At 39.7% G+C, this 25,579-nt stretch overlaps 2 protein-coding genes across 10 annotated transcripts in view; both read right to left on the bottom strand.

Moving 5' to 3' along the window:
* Positions 1 to 9,921, bottom strand: part of MYO5C (myosin VC) — a 32,784-nt gene extending 22,863 nt beyond the window's left edge. For 4 of the 5 annotated variants that reach the window (XM_040076920.2, XM_040076921.2, XM_040076922.2 and 1 more), the window contains exons 1-12: positions 9,834 to 9,921; positions 7,038 to 7,148; positions 6,036 to 6,201; positions 5,616 to 5,760; positions 5,054 to 5,210; positions 4,376 to 4,519; positions 3,382 to 3,463; positions 2,911 to 3,018; positions 2,275 to 2,381; positions 1,377 to 1,642; positions 877 to 958; positions 421 to 561 (exon numbers count right to left, since the gene is read on the bottom strand). In XM_040076920.2, coding sequence (XP_039932854.1) covers positions 421 to 561; positions 877 to 958; positions 1,377 to 1,642; positions 2,275 to 2,381; positions 2,911 to 3,018; positions 3,382 to 3,463; positions 4,376 to 4,519; positions 5,054 to 5,210; positions 5,616 to 5,760; positions 6,036 to 6,201; positions 7,038 to 7,148; positions 9,834 to 9,860 — 1,536 coding nt within the window. In that variant the 5' untranslated portion in view covers positions 9,861 to 9,921. Of the gene's footprint in view, positions 1 to 420; positions 562 to 876; positions 959 to 1,376; positions 1,643 to 2,274; positions 2,382 to 2,910; positions 3,019 to 3,381; positions 3,464 to 4,375; positions 4,520 to 5,053; positions 5,211 to 5,615; positions 5,761 to 6,035; positions 6,202 to 7,037; positions 7,149 to 9,833 lie in introns of those variants that run through there. The other variant, XM_040076925.1, reaches the window with a different exon arrangement.
* Positions 9,922 to 10,533: 612 nt separating this feature from the next.
* Positions 10,534 to 25,579, bottom strand: part of MYO5A (myosin VA) — a 98,661-nt gene continuing 83,615 nt past the window's right edge. For 3 of the 5 annotated variants that reach the window (XM_058422329.1, XM_040076933.1, XM_058422330.1), the window contains 10 exons: positions 24,280 to 24,354; positions 22,339 to 22,432; positions 21,122 to 21,268; positions 20,543 to 20,697; positions 19,275 to 19,364; positions 18,413 to 18,563; positions 17,327 to 17,609; positions 16,352 to 16,526; positions 15,017 to 15,097; positions 10,534 to 14,155 (listed from right to left, as the gene is read on the bottom strand). In XM_058422329.1, the coding sequence (XP_058278312.1) occupies positions 14,003 to 14,155; positions 15,017 to 15,097; positions 16,352 to 16,526; positions 17,327 to 17,609; positions 18,413 to 18,563; positions 19,275 to 19,364; positions 20,543 to 20,697; positions 21,122 to 21,268; positions 22,339 to 22,432; positions 24,280 to 24,354 (1,404 nt within the window). In that variant the 3' untranslated portion in view covers positions 10,534 to 14,002. The remainder of the gene's footprint in view (positions 14,156 to 15,016; positions 15,098 to 16,351; positions 16,527 to 17,326; positions 17,610 to 18,412; positions 18,564 to 19,274; positions 19,365 to 20,542; positions 20,698 to 21,121; positions 21,269 to 22,338; positions 22,433 to 24,279; positions 24,355 to 25,579) is intronic. The other 2 variants (XM_040076945.2, XM_040076947.1) reach the window with 1 other exon arrangement.

Genomic DNA, 25,579 nt, shown 5'->3' with positions numbered 1-25,579 from the left:
ATAGTGGTGGAAGAGCCCCCAGGAGACTGAGCAGTCCGAATTCCTGCTTGGAGCAAGACCACCAGCAGCAAACTGCAGCTTGACCTCCAGTCCAGGAAGGGCAAAAGGACAAGGATGCCCGTGCCCTCCTGCTCAGCCTGCCCCAGCCCTGCACTGCCCCCACAGGAGGAACTCCAGTTGCTGGTTTACTTCTAGATAAGTTCTGAGATCCAGTTTTGGGTTCTTAGTTCTGTAAGAGGAAATCAGAATAAGTAATTTACAGTCAAAACTGCCAAATAGAGGGCAAACATTAATGTTCCTTTTCTGAAGAAAATGCTCTATTTCCCATTGAAAAGGGTAAAATATGGATTACAAGCCCCACTTGTAAAAATCTATATAGTTCGGGTTTTGGGGGTTTTTTATGAGTAAATATTAAATTACCAAGCACTCTTCATCCAGAAGTTCTAAAATTCCCATTTTAGCTTCGATAAGGTCAATGACAGGCTGGTTGTCATAAAAGTCTATTAAAGTCCATGGAATATCTTCCTTCATATATTCTTCTTGTTCAAGTTTGAAGACGTGCTGGATTTGTAAAAATTATGAAAACATAAAGAAGGTTACAATTAAGGGAAAATAAATACAGTGTGTGCATGTGAATACTTGCATACATAACATAAAAAAATTGTATTTTGGAGTATACTCTATGTCTATCTGTAAGAAAATAAATTTAGAAATTTTAATTTATATATATGCACATTATGTACAAAAAGAAAATATTTTTATTTATTACTGGATAGTCACTATCCAGAAATATCCATCACTCAAGCACAAATAGCATTTACCAATATCCACCCTGAAGCACAATAAGATAAAGAACTGTAACAAAAAAGAACATACCAGATTAAATTGCTGCTGTAGTTTTTCATTAGCATAATTGATACAAAATTGTTCAAAACTGTTCACATCAAATGTTTCAAATCTGAAACACAATTCAAATAAGAAAAAAAATCCTTTGACATCAAAATGAAATGGTAGCATCCCTGAAAGTCTTTGGAGCTATCCTAATGTTTCTAACATAATTAACTAACAGTAAGACTAATGAAGATGCTAAGGAATTTCAAAACTTCTCTAGAAGCTAATGCTACCAGACATAACAAAGCTAAAAGACCCAGAGTTGAAAGTGTCATATCAGAAGTTAAACTTAAACCTCACACACCAAAAAAAAAATTATGGTATTTATAGTAGCAGAGGATTTCTACTAATCTGGATGCTGTAGAACTTATATGACCACGACCTTCTAGTAAAACAAGCTCCTCCAAATTCACTACCAGCACAAAAAAGTGCATTTTTTTATCTACTCCAAAGAAAATGCACTCTGTTTCCAGAGACATTCTTACCCATAAATATCCAAGACACCAATAAAAGTGTGTTTTTTGCCAGGGAACTGCAGAGCTTGGTTAATTCTTTCCACAATGAAGTCAAATAAATGAGAGTAGATCTTCTTTGCCAGAGCGTCCCTGGCGTTGACAGCCTGGGCCCTGGTCATTGGCTTTAGCACCGTCTCAGAGGTGGTGACAATCTTTCGGTGGCACAGCCACCGGGCCATTTTGTCACAGTTTAAATCCAGAAGCTCACAGAATATACTCAGATGTTTATCTTCCATCTTTAAAGAAGATCAATAAATATCATTAGGGTACATTTAATTCTTTAACTGTTGTCTAGACAGCGAAATCCTTGCGCCGCTGACACCAAACTACGGTTTTTACTTTTAGATAGGTGAGGGGCTTTATTTACTTCACCATCTGGCAAAATATCAAGATGAGCTAAAGCAAATAATACTGGATAGAACTCCTGATATAGGAGAGAAAAACTCGGACTGGATGAGCTGTTTTGGATTAAGACACTGAAAGAAAGTTACTTTAGTCTATTTTTAGGTGTTCTTGCCTTTTAGCTTGCTTAGCTTGCTGGGACACACTCTGAGCAGCTTTGACTATGCTCTGTTTCCTGCATCCTGCAGAGTTCCAAAATGGATTTTCCAGCAGCTGTGGATCAATTGGATATGGGGTACTCTTAGCCACATTTTGCCTTTTAAGAGTTTCTGAACTTGGGCACAGAACAGCATCTATGTGAACGCTCGCTGTGATTCCACACAGATGGAGATGGAGAAATCAATCGAGTTTAGTACACCAGATTTAATGCTGCTCTGAGCCCTATATTGAGAGAAACTATTGCTAAAGCACTTCTGGCATAAAATAGAATAGAAAATGTGGGTATCTGAATGAGCTACTTCCTTACACTGATGGATGATCTTTCATCTCCAACAGCTGCTATTTCCACATTGCCCAAGTGCAGGATTGCTGCCAGCATTTTAAAAACATCCATCTGAAAATCCCCCTTCAGACCTAAAAAAACATTCCTTGATTATTTAAAATACGCAAAAACAATACAATTAATTAAAGCAGAACAATGCTGGGTTACTTGCTTTGTTGTACAGCCAAGAATTGTACAGCATCTCTGCAGAGTGCGATGCAAATCCTTGGTTCTGCCAATTTTCTGCCTGTCTAATCTGATGATATGTTGGGCATAAGTTCCTGTACCTCCCCAAGTGCCAGCTCAACTCGGATTTAGCTTTTACATAAGCTTTTACAGGGGCAAAGAAGCTTCCAGTTCCACTTCTGTCACAGCATGTTACCCAGCCAAGAAGACTCCAGCCCTCAATGCTTCTGACCAGTAACAATTAACACCAATTGCTAATTGCTCCTGCCCAGCACTTCGAAAAGAGACCAACACCACAATGGACAAGCTATGAAATAAACTGTTTCGGTAATTACTGCTAACATTTTGGGTATTTCAGAAATAATCCACCTTTGCCCATTTCAGAAAAACAAAACAAAACAAAACAAAACTGGAAATGCATCCCCAAGAATTTACCCAGTAAGGCAAATGTCTTCTGAGTCTCCACCATATTTGCTCTGTCATCAACCCCTTCTATTACAGTGCTGCCACCCATTCGTGTGTAGTTAAATTCTTCTGCACTTCCTGTAGAAAAGAAGCAAATCTTCTAATTCTGAAAAAAATAGGGACTGAGGAAAGCCACTTGTTCAAACTTTTATAACACAAGAAATTTAAAGATGCTGTCAAGATGACAATGTTTCAGTGACGAGCTGGAGGTCCTCTTTTTTTCTCAGGGAAGTCCATGTCCCCAACTCAGTTAAGCTGACACAAATTAGCACCCATAATTCCTAGAAATATTATTATTCCACCTAATAAACAAACTGGAATGGAGACTGAGTAAATATATACCTAAATTCTACTTTTCCCAGCTTTTCTGTAGATAAATGAACCCAGCCTTAAAATGCTTCATGGCGAAAGTGAAGAGTTGGTTATTTTCTTGAGACCTACCCAATTTAAGATGTTCATATTCAGGTTGCATAGCAGATGCACACAATTGATAAAATATATGGTAGTTCCTTTCATTTTCTGACTGTAAAATAAAGCAAAGAGTAACATCACAGGAAAAAATAATTAACAACAAAATGAAGAAACAACCTGAAAAACACTTTATATTCAACGCTATTGTAAAGAGATAATAACTGAAGGCTACATTCTGCTGCAACATAGGTTAGCAAAGAAATTGCTTGTTATAAAAATGGCACATCTTAGCAAGAGCTGTGAAAGTGATACATTCAAGTATATTTTATTTCCACTGCCAATATGCAGAGTTCTTTTCCCAAGGATGTTAATGATTTCTTCAGCCTGAACAATCATCTACTAATAAGAACCACCAAATACCGTAGCAAAAAATGTGTAGGAGTGTCAGCTGAAACACTGCCCTGTGGGAACTCAAAAAATTCTCAATTTCCAAACCATCCTTCAGGGCAGAAGATATACAGAGATATTTTTCAGTGTACTTAAGAGGTTACAATACTACTAAAAAAGAAACCTTTGTAAAAACCATTTTATAAAACTAAATACCTTCTTTAGTATATTATCACAACTAAGCCATAACACTGTAGTTAGTCACATAAAATAAGCCCTGGCCTTATAAAATTTCAGCCATTTTTTTTTTTTTTACTGAGACTCTCTCTGCACTGTATATGCCGTTCCTTTCCAGATACAATTGGCGCTGTAACCACAAATTACAGATTTCTCAAATGTTCCATGCACTTTTATCAGGGGTTTGTTCCGGAGAAGAATTCTTCACTTAACGTAAGGAAGAACATGGAATAAAGTAACTTAGCATAAATAATATTAGCTCCTGTTAAAAAATAAATCAAACTGATTCATTTGATTGGATACACTAACCAGAACTTCACATAATATTTTCTATATAGAACTAGTATAGTGCATCAGGAGCTATATTGACACTGACTGTTTTAGACTGTATTCTACCCACCTGAAATACAACTCTGGATTTCTCAAGCAGGTATGTTCTCATGTTAGCTCCAATGATTTGGTAACTCCGGTCAAAACTGATTTCAGTGTATTTCCCAAATCGACTGCTGTTATCATTCCGTGTGGTTTTTGCATTGCCCACAGCCTGCAGAAATTATAAACTCTTACAATTTGATTTACTCACGTGTCTCATAAGAATAACTTAGTCAAAACTTGAGTCATCTACAAGTTTCTAAAATCAAATGTGCTCAGGGATGAGTCTCAGCACTAAGCTATTAAATTTTGAGGCCCAAAACTGAAGAAAAGCCTCAAGTCAAATAGTATAATGCTACATAAACTGAAAATTAGACAAAGTATGATTTTCCACCATAAGGATCCAATAAATAAAACCAAACAACTTGATCAATACTGTTATATCAGCATCTAATTAGGTGGTCAAACAACACTCTGGAGGCAAACTAGGACCTCCAAAGGACCACTGGTAAATCAGACAGGACTGGGTGCTCCTGAGGCTGACCACCTCTTTCCATCAGCAATGTTCAGAGGCTGAGCTTTCTAATTTAGATATCTAACTCAGACAGATAAAGAATCTCTAAAGATTTCAAACAAAATTTCCCAGAAGCTCTCAGAATTCTTCCCTTGATGAGTACAGACTTGACAGACATCCTCCAAAACTTACCTCAGTTATTGGATTGGATGCCAATACTTTATCCTCCACATGTGCATTGCTGCTTGACTTACTCACAGTGGCAAAGTATCTCATAGTATACCTTGCAGACACAGTCTTTCCAGCTCCTGATTCTCCACTGACTATAATTGACTGATTTTTGTTATTTCTAAAACCAAATAATCAGACAGTTTATGTCAGACATGTATAAAGGGCATGTATAAATGTAGGAATTACACATATGAAACAACATTTGAAATCACAGCTGGACCCAACTCTCACATATCTGTTCAACCTTTCATCTATTCTTCTCTTAACCTTCAGCTGTAACCTCTATGTTGATGTCATTGCTCTTCACTAAGTCAGTGTTTTACCCCTCATCAAGAATGAAAGTAGTTTTGAGTTCTAGAAATTCCTCAGCTGCTTAAGGAATCCCTTCTCCTCTAATTAAGCTATGTCTTCAAAGGTATTCCTAATAGCCAGCGGCACATACACAGAAAAATTAAATGACAATTAACACTGACTGCCACAAGACTTCAAGTGTTATTTAAGGACATCAGAGAACATACTGAACCTTGCCATTTGCTTGTATGCTTCTTCTGCCACAGCAAAAATGTGTGGATCCATGTCCCCCATGTTCTGCCCACTATATGCATGGATAATGGCATCTCCATATATTGGCAGCTGCTTATAGGGGTTTATTGCAACCAGAATTATTCCTACAGCCAAGTGTACAAAACAAAAGTAAAACACAGGTTAGGTATATGAAATGCCTGGTTCTGGCAGCAATAGTTGAAATAATACAAAGCAGGAATATTTTTTAGGTAGAAGATGCTGATGAACAAACAAGTCTATACTATGGTATAAAACCAGTTAACATGAGTTAAAATACACTTCAGGAAAACATTACACACATCATGTTGCAAACTGCATCAAGATTAATACTTTTTTAAAAAGTTTTTTTTAGAAAAACTCTTCGTTTCACTTAGCTTACCACTATATGTGTAGATAAGCTTAGACTCCACAAAACGAATTTTAAGATTGTGTAGAACAGCAGGTTCGTGGAGATAACTGAGTGCAGTGAGATCATTTTCACCAACAAGTATGTCAGGATTTCGTAGTGGTGGCAAAGCAGCTGGATCAACAGGGTAACTCAGCTCCTGTCAACAAAAATTAGTTGAAATGTTATAAAATGCATTATGTTTGCATAAATAAAAATCTTCTGCCTTTACATGAAGTTATGGAGGTGATGGAGCCTTGTCTGGTCTTCTAGTTCATTGATTCCATACATCCCACTGAACTTGGGGGAATTGGAGCTGTTTGTTGCTTATGAAAAAGAAAGCCACATTCTCTTTATTTACAATATTTTGTACTGAAATCTGTAAAAATGGGACACATGTTTAGATCTCCACACACTGACATTTTTCAAGTACAGATGAGAATAACAGATCAGCTTCAACAGAATGAAAATAAAGACCTGGTCAGAACTCAAGTCAGCTCTATAACTGCCCTTACTTGCAACCCCTCAGTTTTCTTTACAGAAAGTTTAAAACTCACTTCTGTTTCAACAAATCCATTTAATCATACCTTTAATACTTGTCTTTATGGAACAGGAATGCAGAAATACAGAAATGCTTTCAAAGTATTAAATATGTAAAGAACTTGGATACTAAAATTAACAAATGTTACACTGACAAAAAAAGCAACAGCTGGCTGTGAGAGAGAACTATGCCTCCCCTGCACTTCTGCTTTTTACTTCAATTTAGGATGAGTTTCAGGGCTTGTTTCCAAAGTGATCTTTGAGGTATGTTCTCTGTACTAATGCATACAGACAGGGGAATTGCACTCCTCATATTTTTGAGCAGCAGATGTGTACTTCAATATGATGAAAAAGGGAAATATGTATGTGTTATTTAGATCCCATAATGGTGAGTTCTATGTTTCTACACAAACATATCTCAGCAAACCCCGCAATAATTCAGACTTTTCTCCTTACAGTTCCATCTTCTAATTGCACATGGAGAAAACGGTCTCCAGCTTTGTAGTTTTTTGTGATTTCTGCAGACTGCCAAACTTCTTCATTATCAGGGATCCAAACCCTATTGTACTGTAACAGAAAAACAAGACAACAGTTAGCTTAGCTACTATTATAACACCAGGCTAGCATTAAAAAATACCTTTCAAACATCAAATGCAACCCAATTCCAGGACTTTTGGCGATTATTATTAGCTCTGTACAGCAGGATATATTTTCTGTGGCTTTGTTATTTTTCATGAAAGAATAAAAAGAGAAAGCAGACTCATTAATTTCAGTAGTGTATTCTGCTCCTGTTCAGAGCAGAGTCTGCAGAACAACACAGCATGCAGGAAGGTGAGCAAGGGCCAGACTGTCGCCAGGCTCTTCAAATCCTCTAACACTGAACAAAGAATAAAACGCACTTAATGGAGAGACCTTGTTTCTAGGAGGGGTCAAATAAGCAAGTACCAGAGAAAGCATCTCATTTACCAGAATTCAGACAAACAAGTATAGACAATCGCTTCCCTGAATTCAAGTAGAGGACACTGAACTCAGAATGCATTTTGCCACAGGCAAGAAAGACTTTGCACAGTTCCCTTTCTTTTAATGGGGCTGAAGTGCAACCTCCAAACATCTTTCCCTGCTCTAGGACAAACTTCAAAAACTACTGGCTGGTTTCTTTCTTCACAAGCAACCAACTGGCATACCTTAGTTCCATCCCAGCAAGGTAGCTCTAACCTACTGAAGCACAGATATTTGAAAAAAATATCTGAAGGTAAGTTATGCCGTTTGAAGCATTTACATCTCCTATACTGAAGTTAAAATGCTGAAGCAAAAGCAACTTCTTTAAATGCTCTGCCTGAGAAGCTATGGGAAACAACATTCCTTAAAAGGACATAACACAGCTGGAAACCTCAGTCAGTGGGGAATTGCTTTACGAATGTGGAGTGTGTCCTTCTCATCCTGACAGGGTTTGACAAAGTGACATCATCTGTCCATACTCACACAAGAAACTATAACATATAGTCTTCCAGCATCTTCCTGTTTTGATAGCCAAAACTTTTCCTTTAATTCCCTCATCCTAGCTATATTCATGGTCAGTTGAAACAAGCTGTTTAAATAAAGCTGTGAGAACAGCTGCAGCTGCTTACTTGAAAAATTAACATTAGTCACCATTCCATGGAGTGTGAGCAGACACACAGATACTCTGGGGACTTGTATTCCCTTTCGTTTTGGTGCTGCAACTGTTGGTTTTGGCAGAAACAACTTTTTTCCCCACTCTAATTTGGAAGAAGCCTCAGAAGCTCCAGTAGATCCTCAGAACATGAGCATCTCTGCCCCAAGAACCCCACAGAACCATGGTGGGTGTCTACAGAAGTCCCCGCAAAACGCTCTGTAGCTTCCTTAATTCTAACTCCCAAGGACCAACAGCAAGGCATTTAGGGCAGGAGGGACTTGCACAAGAAAGTCCTGTGAGTTAGTCTGTGTTGCTCAGTGACTTCAGCTGTTTTCAGTAACTCTAAGGACAGATATTGATCTTTCTAGTGAGCCACACACCAACCTGGTGCTCATCAGGGGATGAGCCACCATGGAAACCTCAGCTGCTTCCATGACACCCCTTTGCTGATGTTTTCAGCATGATGGCATTATTTCACACAATATCCAAAATCATAAAAACTTCTGAACAACTCCAAACCACTGTAAGGGCAACGCTTCCATCTATCTGACCAAGGGGACAAAAGCCCAGCTCCACAAGTATCTATTTAACAGCCACATGGAAGACACGGCTAAATTAGCTTTATATTTAAGTTTTCCACGTTTATCCAACTATAAATTGTTATTTGTATCATTCCTACACTATGCTGATCTCCTCCTGTCTTACAAAAAATGCTCGTTAAATTGAATTCTTTCTTTGCGAGTTAGAATATCACCACCAAACAGCCTCAGGGGCACGCAGTGCGCTCCCATGCGAGAAAATGAACTGCACTAGGTCAAGGACGACAAAGGGAGGGAGAAGAATGTGATAAAAGCACTGATTCTTCAGGAAAGTCCCCTGGAGTTGCAGGAGCCTCCATTGGTAAATGCACTCAGCCTCCAGAGCCGGCTGTCTCCAAACCCTGCCTCGCAGGTAAACAGACGGGAGTTTGCTCATTTCCGTGTCGGGTTACACCCGCGCTCCTTCCCCCCTTCACCTGCCCGACTTTACTCCTGGGAAAAGCGCGCTCGCTCCCGCGGCGGGACCCAGCAGCGCTGCAGCACCAGGCTGCATGGCAGCGGCTGCTGCTGCAACACACGAGCGACAGGCGGATTAAATCACCAACACAGCCCTGCCGCTTTGGGTGTTAAAGCTAAGCAAACAAACGATACGTCACAGCACTCCGGGGACTACAGGAGAAGAGGGAAAGTTGTGCAAAAGTTTAAGCAGGTGCATTAAGGAGGAACAATCTTTGCTTTAGGGCCAAGCTCTGCCACGCACATTCAGTATTTGCCCAACAGAAAGCGCGGCGCCCCGAGCCTGAGTGCCCAGGGAAGGGCAGCTGAACCTTCACGTCGCCTAATCGCTGGCTAAAACAGCGAGACCCGCTCCTAGAGGCCGAGAGCCTCACAAAAGGAGCGTTTTCCTCAGAGAAAAGCGTCTCCCCACGGTGCCCCGTGGCGCGATGTCCCGCACGGGCGGCTCCGCGCTGTGCCCAGCGCCCGCACGAAGCGCTCCGGCGGGGCCCGTACGGCCCCTTCCCCTCGGCCCCTTCCCCTCCAGCCCCCAGCCGCGCTCACCTGCGTGTAGAGCTCGGCCAGCGCCATCGGGGCACAGCCTCGGTTCGGCAGAGCCGCCGCAGGTTCCGCAGGTGGCCGCGGTCCGGCCCGGCCCCCGCCCCGGGGCGTGGGGAACTGCCCTGCCCCGCTCCCTTCTGCCCGGCCTCAGCCCTGCCCCGCTCCCTTCTGCCCGGCCTCAGCCCTGCCCCGCTCCCTTCTGCCCGGCCTCAGCCCTGCCCCGCTCCCCTCTCGGCCCCGGTCCTGCCCCGCTCCCTTCCCGGCCCCGGCCCTGCCCCGCTCCCCGCCCGCGGAGCGCAGCAGGTTCCGCGGGCAGCAGGATCCCGGGCTCTGTCCGTCCAGCGGAGCTGGGGAGTGCTCCCAGCCACCGTCCTGGCACAGCCGGCACCTCGGATACACCTTTAGGGACCGGGAATGATGGACACCGCAGGTGCCAGAGGGAGCAGTCCGGACCCAGCGGAGAAAGCCGACAGAAACATTAATCACCTCCCCAAGAAAGCACTGTAAAGGAATTTCTATGACAAGCTCAGAATAAGATAAAAATTAACAACTGAGTGTATTTAGTAGGTTTAAAGCACTAACAGGTGCAACAGTCAAATATCCTTTATGAGGAAGAAGACTTGAATAACCACAGGATCCTGTTTCAGCAGGTGGAAACATGCCAAGACCTACACCAGTCCTCCCCACCTGGCACACAAAGGAATGTTTTAGTGAAGTTACTCAATTTTTATTTCAGGAACAGTTACTATTAGATGACAAGACACCCTCACTAGAAACGGGTTACGTTGAACAAAGTATTTCCCTGTAGGCACAGCAGTTTATGGCACACTGCTGCTATCTGGGTGTGTATTTACACATCCTCAGATTTTAACCAACTCCCTTGGCAGTCAACACCAGGCTTGCCATGGACGCAGAGGGAACCCTGTGACCATCTGGGGTCCGTGCCAGCACCCAGCTCATGAGCCACCAACCAACCAACCAAAAAAATCTGAAACAAACTGTACAGTTGTACTTTTATTTGGACATCTTCCAGTGATAGCTATTAGTCTACAGTTTTTATGATGCATACATTTACTAAGTACAACATCAGACACTACAACAGATCAGAGCTCAGGTAATTCTGACAATGTTTTGTTTTTCCTCTATGTACTGTAGTGGCATCAAGTGAAAACCTATGTTTAAAGGCTTTTACTCACCGCATGAAGTATCAGCATCTTAAAAAACACCCAAGTGTTTACTCATAGTTTTAGTATGGTATTTGAAATGTGTTCAGTTTAAATCACAAATTACATATAGACCTTTAAATTGCAGTTGCTGGTGTTTCCAACTTGGGAACAAATGTTGCTGGATATCAATCCACTTTCATGAAGGTGATGCTACTTTTTCCTGTAACAGATTAATCTCATTTAACTGACTTAAGCACTTTTATGTTCCATCCCAGTTTGAAGAGTGAGAAGCAAGTTTTCAAAATTTGGATAGAAGACTGTGTCCTAAACATCAGAATAAAATGATCACTGGAATAAAAATACACCAAACTGAATGAGGTAATTATTGTGCAAAATCTGTAGAATAACTGTATATATTTCTAAGGGGTCATTGATAAGTATTTTTCCAGCATCTGATAGAATCTATCATCTGAATAGATAATAAATTAAAATATAAAAGATATGTCCACATTAAAAGAGCATAACAATGATTCAAAGGAAAAAAAATTCAAACAATTCTGCATTATATTCCATGGTTAAAGAGATTTTAGTCCTAAGGTGAAAGTTATACACTCACACTGAAATTTTACTTCTGAAAAGTGCATGTAAAATACTGCCATGTAAAATGTTAGATGAATTACCAACTACACATCTATTCCAACTCAAAAATATTTTCCTTTAAAACATGTCAAGCAGCATATACTTTTAATGTGATATAAAAGTAATGGTCAAACCACTGAGTTTGAGGATGATACCTATAAATTACTGAACACTACTTTTTTAAAGGAAACGATACAATAAGGCTTTTTACAGGTAAACAAACTTTAAAAATAAACAAAAATACATTTAGGCAAACAGTTTAAACACTAACGCTTAAGTAGTGGATACATTTCCTGATCTAGAGTGTGAACATACTGTAATGCCAATTGTTTGTTTTTCAATAGCAGAAAAAAATTGGTAGGTCAGCATGTTCTCCTGTGTTTCCTTTCCTAACCTTGTTACTGGATGTGAAGGCTCTGCCATTACATTCTCACAAGTACAGTACCCTGACAGTCTGAAAACGACCTTACACCTTATTTGGAGCCACTTCACAGCAGCCACAGCTTCAGAAATCAAGTAACATTTGAAAAAGGAGTGTTCGGTATATGATGCAGAGGAAAACAATCTAATTCATTTAGCAAAGATCATTCAGAACCTTTCTACCAGTATAATATCTTGAAAGTACCGACATCCATCAAATGTCATATTGGCTACTTAAATACAAGATGACATGAGCATCTTAAAATGATACTGACAAAGTTTATGTTGTCTTTATTTCCAGTTTTAGCAACCATACAAACAGCATGTCTGCCTCTCAAGTAAAACAAAACTGAAATGTTTCAGTCTGCTTAACAGCAAATCTTTTCTCTGTGAATCTGCAGGCAAACAGAGGAGCACCGAACAGTCTAATAGTGTACCTCTAGGTTATTTATCAATATTGTAAAATAAATTAATGTTAACACTAAGATGCAGATTATTATAATACATTAAAAATATTGCACAATGCAACTGAGCAATGTGTGTGGCTTTATTTTTACATCTATATCTGAGCCATACACCACAGAACTGGAACCCCTTACACAAGACTTCAGCGCTTATGCCTCACATTGTGAAATGTGAATTTTATATAGCAGATCCAAGATGTGTGAGACAGAAAAATCTTTCCAGTAAAATGTGCAACATTCAAAATAGCTCAGTTTCTCATTATGCACTCTGATTTCCAACCATTAAACCAGCATGAATCATAGTCAAGTGACAGCATCATAGTCAAAACCTACTTAACTTTCTCGTTCGTCAACCTTTCTAAGAATCAGACCCTGCAGAAATTCTCTATTAAAGTTTTTCCTCTCGTATTCCAGTGTGAAAGATGACTTTTCTCTGTTTTTGGTGGTTTTTTTTGGTTTTTTTTTTTTCAAGTGGCAAAAAACCAAGAGATTATACTCAAAATACACATTGTCATCTCTGGGGTTTACAAACAAAGAACAGCATCAGACAGACTCTATAACCTAAATAAATACTAAAATCATGACTGACTTCCAATCATTTGCTTCAAGATTCTGTATTTTTAGCTAACTACTTTTAAAAATAACTAAACGTATAATTTCCAGTGTGCTACTTGTGCTTAGTTACCATTTTCCTCTACAGGTGTTACTTGATACAATGTGCAAAAATCCCGTTAAAAGAACAGACTGCAACAGACTGTAAATAAGGTTGACGACAAAAAAAATGAAGTATCTTATTTTTAGTGCTTCGTATGATACTGTCGTACATTTAAAACAACAGAATATGCAGCAGCGATTTAGTTTGCTTGGTAAACCACAGTTCTAACAAATGAACACCTAAGAGCATAGAGTGAGCTATAAGACTTATCACTACAATTTATGTCAAACTGACATAAATGAGGAAGTGGTTTAAGAAATAACTTTATATATTGCCAGTTTGTGTTTTTCCATTCCAGTTTTTACAAATTAAATGTAACAGGCTCCCACGTGACTGTGTATTCTACTACAAAATGCATTACTTTCAAGTCTTCCATGTTCAGGACTGTGACTGTCCCTATTGGTCCCCACCTATGAGAAGATTACATATGGATTTTAATTTACACTATTTAAATATGTTTCCTAAAGATCTAAAAATGTCTCTAGACAGCTGAAGACACAATTTTTGTCCAAGCCCGATTTCCATACTCTGCAAGTGTATGAATCAGTGATGTCCTCATAAATGCCATGACTGAGCACAAACGCACATCTTTCTATGAGCGTTCAGCCTGTGGTGCTGCTGTGCAGTTTCCCAGCTACCTTAACTACACATCTGGGCTTAGACAGGCTTTTGTTCAGAAAACGTGGGTTTAGTGGCTCACTACGTTTTAACAGGTACAGATATCAGGCAACTGGTTCTCCACCTAACACTGACGGGACATTCTCGGGATCAGACACGTGATATGAAGCCCAGGCCCAAGCTGGCTGGGATCTGAATGGTTTCTAAAGCCAGAGAGGATGGATTAAACGGAAAAGTAACAGGGAAGATGTGTTTAGCATCCATGAGCAACTGAGGAGAGTCCTTCCTGTCTCGCAGACGCACCTGCAAAGATAAGAAAGCAATCACATCAGCATTTAGCCAGCTGACTGCTAACAACCACCTTACAGAGATGATCTGTGCTTGCAGACTGTGTGCAAACACACTCTGTGCTGACCTGAGCCGACACGTTTACACCAACTCTGCCAGTAAACTGCAGCTACTTTGGTCACTTTCAGTTCTGCACATCTCCCTTGTAAAATGCAACCTGGGAATACTTAAATGCCCTGCAAAAGGAAGATTTTGCCCAGTATCTGGTAACCACCTTTTCAGTAAGTGGAATTACAGCTTTATCTCAGTTCTGTCTTCCCAACCTCCCTTACCTTGTATACTGTAATTCAATTTCTAATGGACCAGAAGGTTCATGTTTTTTTTTTTCTTTAATTTTGCTCTACTGGCTGCTTCTCTTTGGAATTTTCAAAACGTTCAATTTTCACCAATATATACAAAAACAGAAGGACTAAATTAAGAACTTTGGTATGGATGTAGGCCTCAGTTTCCAAAGCACAGAATTTCACATGCAGACACAAGTCTGAGTAAATTCACATATCTAAATCTTAGTGCTTGAAAAGTTGTCATACAAGTGAGCTTACACACACCACGATGAATAAGCACAAAAACCTCCCACCTGAAAACCTCATATATACTGACAGGGAAACTAACACTTTCATGCAAGTCTAGGGGCAGGAACTTGTGATTGCTTAAATTTTAAGACTGACATCACCTTTTCAATGCTGTTAAACTATGAGAGCTAAAAAGCATAGTTTATTCATTTTCCTGAAAGCATTTCAGGATGCAAGTGAGTTTGGCTTATCAGAGGTTTTCTTAGAAAGAGTCAAATGTTTTTTGATGAAAATATAGACATACCTGTATTGTACGTATAAATGACACCAAGACTCTCTCTTCAAACTCATTAACTGGAGTGTACAAATTCAGAACTTTTACAATCTGTGAAGAACAACAATCACTTTCAGGTTCATGTTACTGATAAATCAACAGATGCATCCATTATTACTAATAATATAATTTTAAAATTAGCTATTTTAAAAAAGAAAATAATTTAAAAGTATCAGTTAATTTTTTGCTTTATTGATTAATGCAGAATTCCATCACCCTACTCAATGCTATGTTAAATGACTGCCTCCTTCAGAACATATGATCTTCAGAGGTAGAAACCCTAAATTTCTATGTATGTGATGAAAATACCAAATGATGGAAAAATGAGAAGTAACTGATTGTTTTCCTACCCACCCCTGAAAACATGAAGTATTTCTCACCCTAATTTTGGCCCTGTAGTCATGACCTCCTGCAATGTTACAACTTTTTAAGTGAGCAAGCTATTTCTCTTAAAACAGGGCTAAAACCACCAAGAATTAGGAAACAAAAATTTTAAATAATAATATGAGTGAAACTTGTAAAACCTATTACAAATTCTCTTTGTTTTTTTACCATTCCCTTTATTAAAAAAATCAAAACATTCATTTTTCAGTAATGGCTTTTATAAATAAAATATAGAATGGCTTTATCAGTGCAACTGCTAGTGCTGACACAACTGTGAAAGATAGGGCATTTCTTCCTTTTCCTGGTGAGAATTGTTCAGTAAGCATCAAAGATGCTTGGGTCCATTTACTCCTGTACAAGCTCTATGCAAACGTAGCATGGTTTGAAAAAGAAGTGCAACATATCTGTACAAAATCTGAGCTTTCATAAATAGGAGTCTGTTTACTGAGATCCACCTGGTTCAGCCTTTGAGGCTAATGGGTACAGTAACTTTACACTCTTGTTTGCAGACTCAGAGACAACAGCTCTGTTTGAATTGCCCATCAACTTGGCTGGATACCAACTCTGATGGCAGAAAGATCAATTCCTACTATCCTAGGCAGAGCTGTCTGGAGTACAGAGATGTCTTTGAATGAAGACTTTTCTCTAAGGATTTCCAAAAACTGGGAGACTATGGATAGCACTGCACATGTGTATAGCCAATCTATTGTGCTTCCTCTCATTTGTTCTAAACTTAATCTCAAACACCAGACTCAAAAGGCTCTGGTCCTTTTTTCACACCTCCAACTTAACCTGTTTTAGCAAAACAAAGAAACCTCCAATTCATGTGTGCCAGCAGTGCTGGCAGGGATAGCAAACACCAACAGAGAAGAGAGCTGCTCAGGAGGGACTGAGCAAGACAGGCAATGAGGATTTGCTCACCTGGGCAGTAGTCAGTGCATTGCACATTGAACAAATGGCTTCTGCATCTTCATCTGTCTTCTTTTTCACTTGTAACAACTGTGCAGCCTGGATGAGGGGTTCCAGGGTTTCCTTAGCCCCACTATTCATCAAATTTTTATCACGTAGCCATTCCTCCAGTTGACTCACATTGTACCTATACAAAGAAGTAAAAGCATCAAGAACATTAATGCTTGATTATGGATAAATGGAAACCATGTGCAATTTCTCTTTCCCAGTGCTGCCTCTTTGTCCTTATGTGTTTTTCCTTCTTGTTATTTTGTCTTCACACTGTTTTCTTCCAATTGAGGCAGGGATTTTGACTTTCATAACAGTTAGAAACTATTGTCAAATATTTCCACTAACTAGTCTTTCCCATTTGTTTCTGTAGCTATTAATTGTGTGAATGTGGTGAGAGGAAAGGCAAATGAGTTTTTTGTCCATGTTAAAGTACAGTGAGGCTTAGGGAGGTAACTTGAGGGACTGGAATGCCCTGGCTAAATTTCCTGACATATGCCAGCAAAATCCATTGGACAAGTGATGTGAAATCCAGACGATTCGGATGGCTTTACCTCAGGATGCAGCAAGCTAGTGTAGACAAAGAGCCATCCACTGCACCACCAGTATAGGAAAAAAAGCAGCAGGCACCTTTGCTGTTCTTCTCTAAACACTGAGAAAGCAATTACCAACATTTCTGAAGCCCACTTGATAAGGAAACACTTTTTGCTTTGCTTCTACCACATTTCCGTGAATGTCAGGTAGGATTTGGCCGAAGTCAACTAAGCTGTTTTTAACCAAATATCACCAAATCGATTTACCATCACTTACACCTGTTTGCATGTGGAAAAATAAATATTCCAGATATCTGCAGCTCCATCAAAAAGATATTCAGCAATGTCAAGAGTCCAGTAAGATTTCCTGCAGTGCATTCAAGAGAACTGTAACAGGCTTTCCCACCTTATCTGCATTCCTTTGCTCCAGGAGCACATGTCCTTGCGCAGCAGAAGGTTATTGAGCGTTACGGCCCCAATGATGTAGAACATCTGCTTGACCACCTGTTTGATCAGCTCTGGGTCCATTCCATGCTGGCACATCACCGAGTGGAAGGAGTTCAGCTGCCGGATGATGGAGTCCAAGGTGTAGGTGCCTTCATCAGCAATGCTGGAGGTTCTCTTCCGCAGCCCTGTCGGTTTCACCCCTGAGACACCTTGGATGGTCTCGTGCTCCAGCATTCCTGAAACTGCATTTGATGGACACCATTACTGTAATGACTGAAAACACAAGCACATTGTGCAAGACAGCAAAGCAGAGAGAGCGGGTTAAGCTTTCGGCTAGCCACAGTTTACCAGGATTTCCAGAAATTGTGTGTCCCACTACGTTCTGCAATACCTAAGTTCACAGGGCTGTTACAAAGATTCCAGCATGTGTGTTTAAAAGGACAATTTGAATCTAGCTCAGGAAAGTACTTTTTTCCTCCCAGGGTCATATGAGCAGTGGAGTCAGCAAACCAAGAGCTGTTCCATTCTTCTAAATATTGTGATTGGAAAGCATCATGAAAATTTCTGTCTGAACAGAAAATGAAAAGTATTCTTAATGAAAAAAAAACCCTCTCTGAATATTAGCTTTATCACTGCTTGTGATTTAATTCCTCACTGCTGTCCATAACAACAACTAAAATTTTTTTTCCATATTAATTTCAATTAAGAGTTGTCATGTAATTAACATCTCATTTTTCCATGGGCTATTTCCCCAACAGGGCAACAAATATCAGATTGTCCAGACAGCTTCTTCCTGCAAATGCCTGATTTATGCCAAGCATGAATAAGGTATACCAATTTATTCTGGTGCTGCCAGAAGAACCAGTCACAGTTTAGTTTTTCATCTAATCCAACGTGTCCAGAATAGTCCTTGTCATCTATGAACAGAGTACCACAAGAACTACTAATGAAACTCTACTGTTTAGGAAGAAATATAAGATACCACCATCACGATTTTCCCTTTGGCACTATGTTGTGAAGATTAAGGAATTCAACATTGCCTTACCAATCATTGGCTGCAGAATATTTTCCAACACCCGGACGAGTTGTTGGTAGATCTGAATAGCCAAGTCACTCAGTACTTGTCTGTATTCAGCTAAATCAAAATTAGTGAGGCAGTGTTCATTTTGACGAGGTGTATTATGCTTCATAAACCCCTGAATTCATAAAATAACAAATTAATGCTTCAGCAGAGCACAAAAATATTACACAAACATAGTATTTGCATTTTCCTTCATGCAACTGACAAATAACACCTTAAGTCACAGCCCTTCAAAATTTTGGTCTGGAGCTTGGTCTGATTGAGGCTAATGCTAGAATTTGCTTTTCAAGTGTGATGCCCACAGCATCTGCTTCCTTAACTCAGAATTTCAGGTCTTGACACAAGAACAAACTCTGCCACCTTTCTGGCAGGCAAGACTCCCTCCCACTCCAGCATGGGCATTTTCACCTGGCCAGCCATGGCCAAAAGCCCAGTTAAGCCTCAAAGAGGAACTGGGCATATGACAGCCTCCAAACATCAACTGGCCTGCCATACTATGCCTAAAAGGCTTAATATGGCCTTTCTATAGGGAGTGCAGCAAATCATTGCTAAAAACCATAATGGGAGCTGCCAGATTCTCCTGTTTAATCTGAGCTGGCCCTTTTAGGAGCCCAATGTCATCTAGACTTTGGGTCCCAGCCCACAACAAAGGGAAGCTGGTTCAAACTTTATATTCCTGTGCTTTCCACTGATGCTGTCACCATCATCCCAAAAGGCATGGCCACTTTAAGAGACTATGACTAGATCTTTTACACAAGATTTGTAAAAGAGCACTGCTGACAACAGTACTGGAGAGCAAGAGAAACCAGAGAAGAGCACTGCTTACCTCTTCCCCACTGTACTGCTTCAAACAGTGCAAAAATCGGCAGGTGTTCGACAGCCAGAAGGACACTGTTTCAAAGTCATCTCCTCTTTTCTGAAGATAAAAACAAACAGTTCAGCAAAGACTGGTAGGAGAAATAAAATAATAGAATGCAAGATACAGAACTAAATACTTAAAATACACTTTCTAGTAGATCCTCATTCTGATGTTTTGCAAAACTTTGTGTATTACAGCAATGAATCAGGAAAGCAAGGGTTTTGGCAAAGTGCCATTTAACACCCTCCCTGTTTTCCTTGGTATTTTTCATGAATATGATTTCCTCCACAGAGATGATCTTTCTGTGTTTTACAGACCCATCCTAATTGCTATGGGCAGAAATCAAAGGGCAACGTGACTGTATTCCCAAAATATCCAATGACTCTTGTGAAGAGCCCAGCAGGGAAGACTGGAATGATAAAGAGCCAGCAGGAGGAGCAGGAAACAACAGTTTTGATGAATGCCACTTACATCATAACCATTTTGGCAGCCTGGTATGGACAAAACAACCAACCCTTCTGACCAAAGAACACAGGACTGAGTAAACACTGAGTAGTTCTAGAGCACCACAGAGTGCAGTTCTTTCACTTAAAAATGCTCAAAAATTCCTATGGATATCTAAGTTCCAGCAGGATTGTTTACTAAGTATTTTTTCAAAACCTGTAGTTTGATTAAAGGCTTGGCTTTTGACACATCTCTCTCATTTAAAAAATAAAATTTAAAAAAAGTAAGCATAAAACATATTTATGTCTTAATTATGCCTTCAAGGTACACCTGGCCCGAACTCTCCCAGCCAACTCCTTGCAAAGACTTTGGGCAGTAACATATTATCATCAGCGTAATCTGTAGGTGAAGCAAATGAGGAATCTGTTAACCAAAACTGCAAATGAAACTGTTTATCTGAGCACTCTGAAGAAGATTTACAAAGACTCACTCTGCAAACTCTGACTACATCCAAAACTTTAAAAGCTGACCTTCAGAGGAGGGAGACTATTCAAAACAAAAAGAAGGTTGGTTTTTTCATATTAATTCAATGCATCTCTGCTACTAGATGGATAAAATGCCAGCAATGTAATGTTAATTTTTTTTAATACAACTCTTGGGACTTTAGTGGGAGCTCACTGATTACAAATCCAGAGCCAATTCACTGAAAGCCTGTTCCTCATTCTCCTAACATAAAACCAAAAGCAAATTTTAAATTAACTTTTTTTTCTAAACTAAGCAGACTAACTAACCTTTAACACTTTTTTGATGCCATTGATAGTGGAAGTCAACAACGACCGCACTTTCTGGTCATCATTAAGGTAATCTGCATGGCGCACACACATGAACAAAATATATGCTGGTAGTCCTGGAATCAGGTTGACAGCTACCCCACGTGGTTTCAGCTCTTGGGAAAAACAAACACACATTGTCTTGTTAAGTGTCAAGTCATTAGAAGACGTTATATGAGGTAATTGCAACCTCCCCAGTTAATAGCCTATACATGTGTGTGTGTATATATATATATATATATATGTGCTATATATATACCTGGCCAGTGAAAACTCAGAGCAAAACTAAGAGCCACTTTCTTGGTAAAAGAACAGAATAAGAAAATATAAGTACCTGCTAAACATATGCAGGCATAGTATGTACTATACTTATCAGTAAGGACAATTAGATTACAATACACATTTAAGAACTGTAGATAAACTGAACACTATCCAAACCAAAATAAGCTATTCATTCCCTAATGCAAATTCTGTGCTCTCATCATTCATTTTTTCAAGTGTATGGAACCCGAGGAGGCCACAAATGAGAAAGATGTTTACCTAAAATAAGATTCTTGACCAGTTTTTGTTCATCCTCCTTCTTATATTCCAACATTCCTTGGAAATCCTTTTCTTTCCGTGGAATGTTAACTGGACGAATAGGTTCATCAATGATTTGTCCAGGTGATATGTTCTCCATCTGGCCCACTTCAGAGAGAGAATGAAAAGAAATATTACATTTTCCAGTGAAACCAATACATACCAGAGACATTTCTGTAACATTCCTAAGGAAAGTCCTGGCTCCAGCAAGACAGGGAAAAGAATATTAAGAGCAAAACTGAGAAAACACATCGGCTGAGAAGAAGGTGGTTTAGTAAGTTAAAGAAAAGGGGCTGAGGGAGGGCAGGAAGCAAAGGCACTCAGTCATGATAAACCCCCACCCCAAGGGTACTGCTGTCCAGCCAGTCTCAAACAACAGCTACCTTGTGTGCAAAAATCCCTCCTGTGGCTCCTGACATTAAGAAGGGCAGCATGTGGAATATTCCTTTGGCCAGTCTGGGTCAGGGGTCCTGGCTGCGTGCCCATGAGCCCTCCCAGCTCAGCGTACTGAGGGGACAGAGTGGGGAAAAAGGAAACCTTGACTTTTCCCAGCGGTAGCCAAAACACCAGTGTGTTCCCAGCAGTGTTACAGACTCAAATCCAAAATACAGCATCACACAGGCTGCTATGATGAAAGTTAACTCCGTCCTAGTCTGACCTACTGCATCTTTCTCAGTTAATTAGGCAATAAGCACACCAAATGATACTTCCAGGAGCATTTTCCCACTCTGTATTATGTATGAACATTACTGTGATCTTGTCCAGAGAAGTAACTGAACAATACTGCAAGGCTTTTTTTAAAAAAAAACAAAAACCCCCACTTAGTTTGAGTAACTAACCTTCACATTCAAAGGAAAACTGGGTAACTCATTTTTGCCTGGTTCATATTTAGTACTGCTTTTCTCTTGACAAAACCACATACTGTCTTTGAGTACACAAACAGGGCAGGAAACATTCCTTTATGTTTGAATACTTTCTGCCTTCAGAGAAACATCAATCTCCTTTTCTCAATAATCTTCTAAAGGTTCATAAAGGATCACACAGAGGTCTGAGCATATGTCCTGTTTCTCAATCAACAGAGGCTAAAGCTACTGAAGACCTCACAACTGCTAAAGCAGATGGGTATGATGCCAATCAGATCACAAAGTAAACCAAAATCTCTCAAAATATAAAAGTACCTTCGAGTTCACCGATCTTCTTAGCAAATACTTTCAGCTGCTTCTTTAGCTTGCGAACAGTTTTGTCCTGCTTTTCCAGCTGCTCCATTAAATCCTGTAAAGTAAAATAAAGGAGAGATTAAGATATGGGAGCAGGCCTGTACCCTGTGCCAGAGACAAAAACAGTGCTGTTAGAGTTACGAGGCAGCGAGGAAAGCTGAACAGAAGTGCCATCCTCTGGCCGAGGGCTGCAAGCTGGTACACTGCCTACAACACAAGCCAAATCTTGCAAATATTATTAAGTTATATGCAGCATGACAAAGGCAAAGCTCATAGGCAGGTAGATTCTGCAGACACAGAATGAGGTCAGTTTGTATAGCAGAAGATATTTTGCTGCAAACACATCTCCCTAATGCTTTCTCCCTGCTCTTCCAAATGCCTCACAGAAATTATTTTCTTTATTATTAAACAGCTATCCTGTATTTCTGCATCATTTATTCCTGTCTTTAAGACTGACTCCTTATTCAGGCCTATCCATGTTATGAGAAGATGAGAAAGAGATTCCTAGAAAGACCATAACTTGCACTCAAGTTTACCAAATCAAACATCCAAACATCATTTGTTGTGTTGCTCTGCCATTTCCCTTGCTGTCATCACATTTCCTTACACTGAAACTGCTTTCTTACATGTTTTTATTCTAGATGAAAAACATCTAGCACCTAAAAGCCCTATTCTTTTAATAAACTGTATTTGTCCTTCAAAGGAACACTCCCCAGAAATCTATCTTTGAATAGTTCTGTGACATATCCATTGCAGTACATTCAGAAAATCACATAATTTAAAAAGGGAAAGTCTTTCTAAAGACAGCAAAACCACAAGCTCAAACAACCCAAAAGCCATTCCGGGTTAAGTGTTGGAAAGCAGCTTAGAAGAAAAATCTCCTAAGCATGAGGATTATTCTTGGCACTGGTAAGAACATAAGGGATCGTAAACTCCTTGCATCAAAAGCATCATCTGGGAAACGACAGCTCTTCTGAAGTACTGAAAAATTTTAGTGCAGGATGGGCACAAACCTTAATCATGTAGTTAAAGAGTTACAAGCTGATGTAATATACTTGAGCAGTGAGATATCAGGCCTGTTAACATCGAGGCCAGGCTTCACAGCCAAAGCACTGTTCAATTTACAACAGAAATCCTATTAATAACACTACATACTTGTTCTCAGATAAAACAACTTCTCATTAAATTAACAAAAAGATACATGTAAATTCAACAGACTCTTTTGAGTGTATCAGGGTAGAGATAAGATTTCAGAACAACCTCTATGTGAGGACGAATAAATTTCTTTCTATGGTTTCTCTAAACAAATATAACATATTTCACATCTCATTAACATCTGGAAACTCATAAATTATATTCTTTCAAGCTCACATATGGTGCTATCTTTAATTACCATGAAAATATTATCGCCAATGTAATTCTTCATATCTTGCATTTCTGAAAAATATTAAAATAAGAATAAATTCAGGCTATGACTTTGCTTTATGGATTTCTGGCATTATTCACCTTGGTAAGGACCTGTATGATCAGTCCTCTACTTTTCTGAACTGAATCTAAATGTATCAAAGTTTCAAACCAAAGAACAGTTTTGAAAAATCGAACATATTTTGCATCATGTATCTCTTTTCCAGGGCAGTATTAAGTAGTATTCAAAAAGAAACCGCTTTGCTCACAGCGCAAGGCTCGTATTAGTAACAAAACTGTGCATCAAAAAGAAACACGGATTACACAGAGGACACTAAGACTGACAAAAAAAGCAGTGAAGGAAGTAATTGGCACGGTGAAGCTCTCTGCAGGGGATTTCCTCTGAAAGGGAGAAAAGGAGACAGCCTGCTTTTCAATTAGTGCTTCAGAAACAGCGACCGAGACGACAGAGAAACAGCATTCGTGTGAACTACATACAATCATCCGCTTGTAAAGGGAAATCCGGTACAACTGATACTTCTTGGGATCAGCTGCATACAACTCCTCACAAAACTGCAAAAATAGGGACAGGATTGGTTTTCTCCCTCCCTCTGAGACACTGAAACTTCAGTGAGCACTGTACAGATGAAATCAGAATACAACAAGATCAAGAACTCCTCCTTTATTTAGTCTAGGCCTTAGTTGTGCTCACGCCAGCACCTCCCAGAGAGAAGCTGATGTAGATGAGTGGCAGAACAGTCAGATCTTTTAAAAATGGGCCACGCTAGGACTGTGGAAGCATGGAATACAACCTTTGTGAGAACAGGGACAGGACGTTTTCTTATGCTTATCAAGATGGGTCTGCAGTGAACACTACAATTCTAATATGGCATCTGGAAAGCTGCAAATTGTTTCCACTCCAGGGCTAGGAGTGGAACTGAAACATACACCTGGCTTGGAGTGGACTTGCAATACTCAAACATCTGAAGTGAAATACTAAGGAATGAGTCTGTATTTAATGAGTAAAATTACATTCAGTGTATTTGAAAACAAAGAGAACTCCTCTGTGCTGTAATTACATGACTGTGTGTTGTCCTGGGAACACAATGTGATGAGTAGGTCTCTGGGGGGAAAATGACTAAAAATCGTAACATATGACTAAGCGGCAGGAGGGAGCTGCTGAGACAGGAACATTCACCATCTACCTTTGGCAGTCAGAGCCTGCGCCTGCTGGGGCAAACTTACACTTTTAGCCACTTCTCCAACACGCATCAGCTGAATTATCCGATACTTTGCTCAAAATCTTAGGTATTTAGACAAGACTCCAACAGCGATAATTTCTGTTGTGTACATTATCAGGAAACACTACACCTCGGCTTGTTTGGAGGAAGCAATGACACTCACAGCTAGGATTTTTCTGGCTGAAGTAGCATGTTTCCCTTTACCAATAACAAGCCAAACATATCCTAACACAGGTCTCTCTGGAAGATTTCCCTTGAAATGAGGTAGCCCACATAGGATGAACATACTCCTTTGTGGAAGAAGGTAGGGATTTTACCCAATCCTTACTTCACACAAAAATGTTGTGCAGCACACATGGAATACCAACTATTAGCTAAGCAACTTTTAACCAAGTTTCTTCCTGTGGGACTATTTCTTTTTTCAAAAGATACTGAATAGCTGGAGCTTGTAAAACGGTGGGTTATCTGTGTAGCTTCAGGCAGGGAAGAAAGAAATGGGAAGATAAACTACATTAAATAATTAAAGAATTACATCAGAGTTTTTCAATGAAATAAAC

This window comes from Hirundo rustica, chromosome 13 (assembly GCF_015227805.2).
Source record: "Hirundo rustica isolate bHirRus1 chromosome 13, bHirRus1.pri.v3, whole genome shotgun sequence".
In the NCBI taxonomy this organism is placed as follows: Eukaryota; Metazoa; Chordata; class Aves; order Passeriformes; family Hirundinidae; genus Hirundo; species Hirundo rustica.
This window is presented reverse-complemented; position numbering and strand designations above follow the sequence as displayed.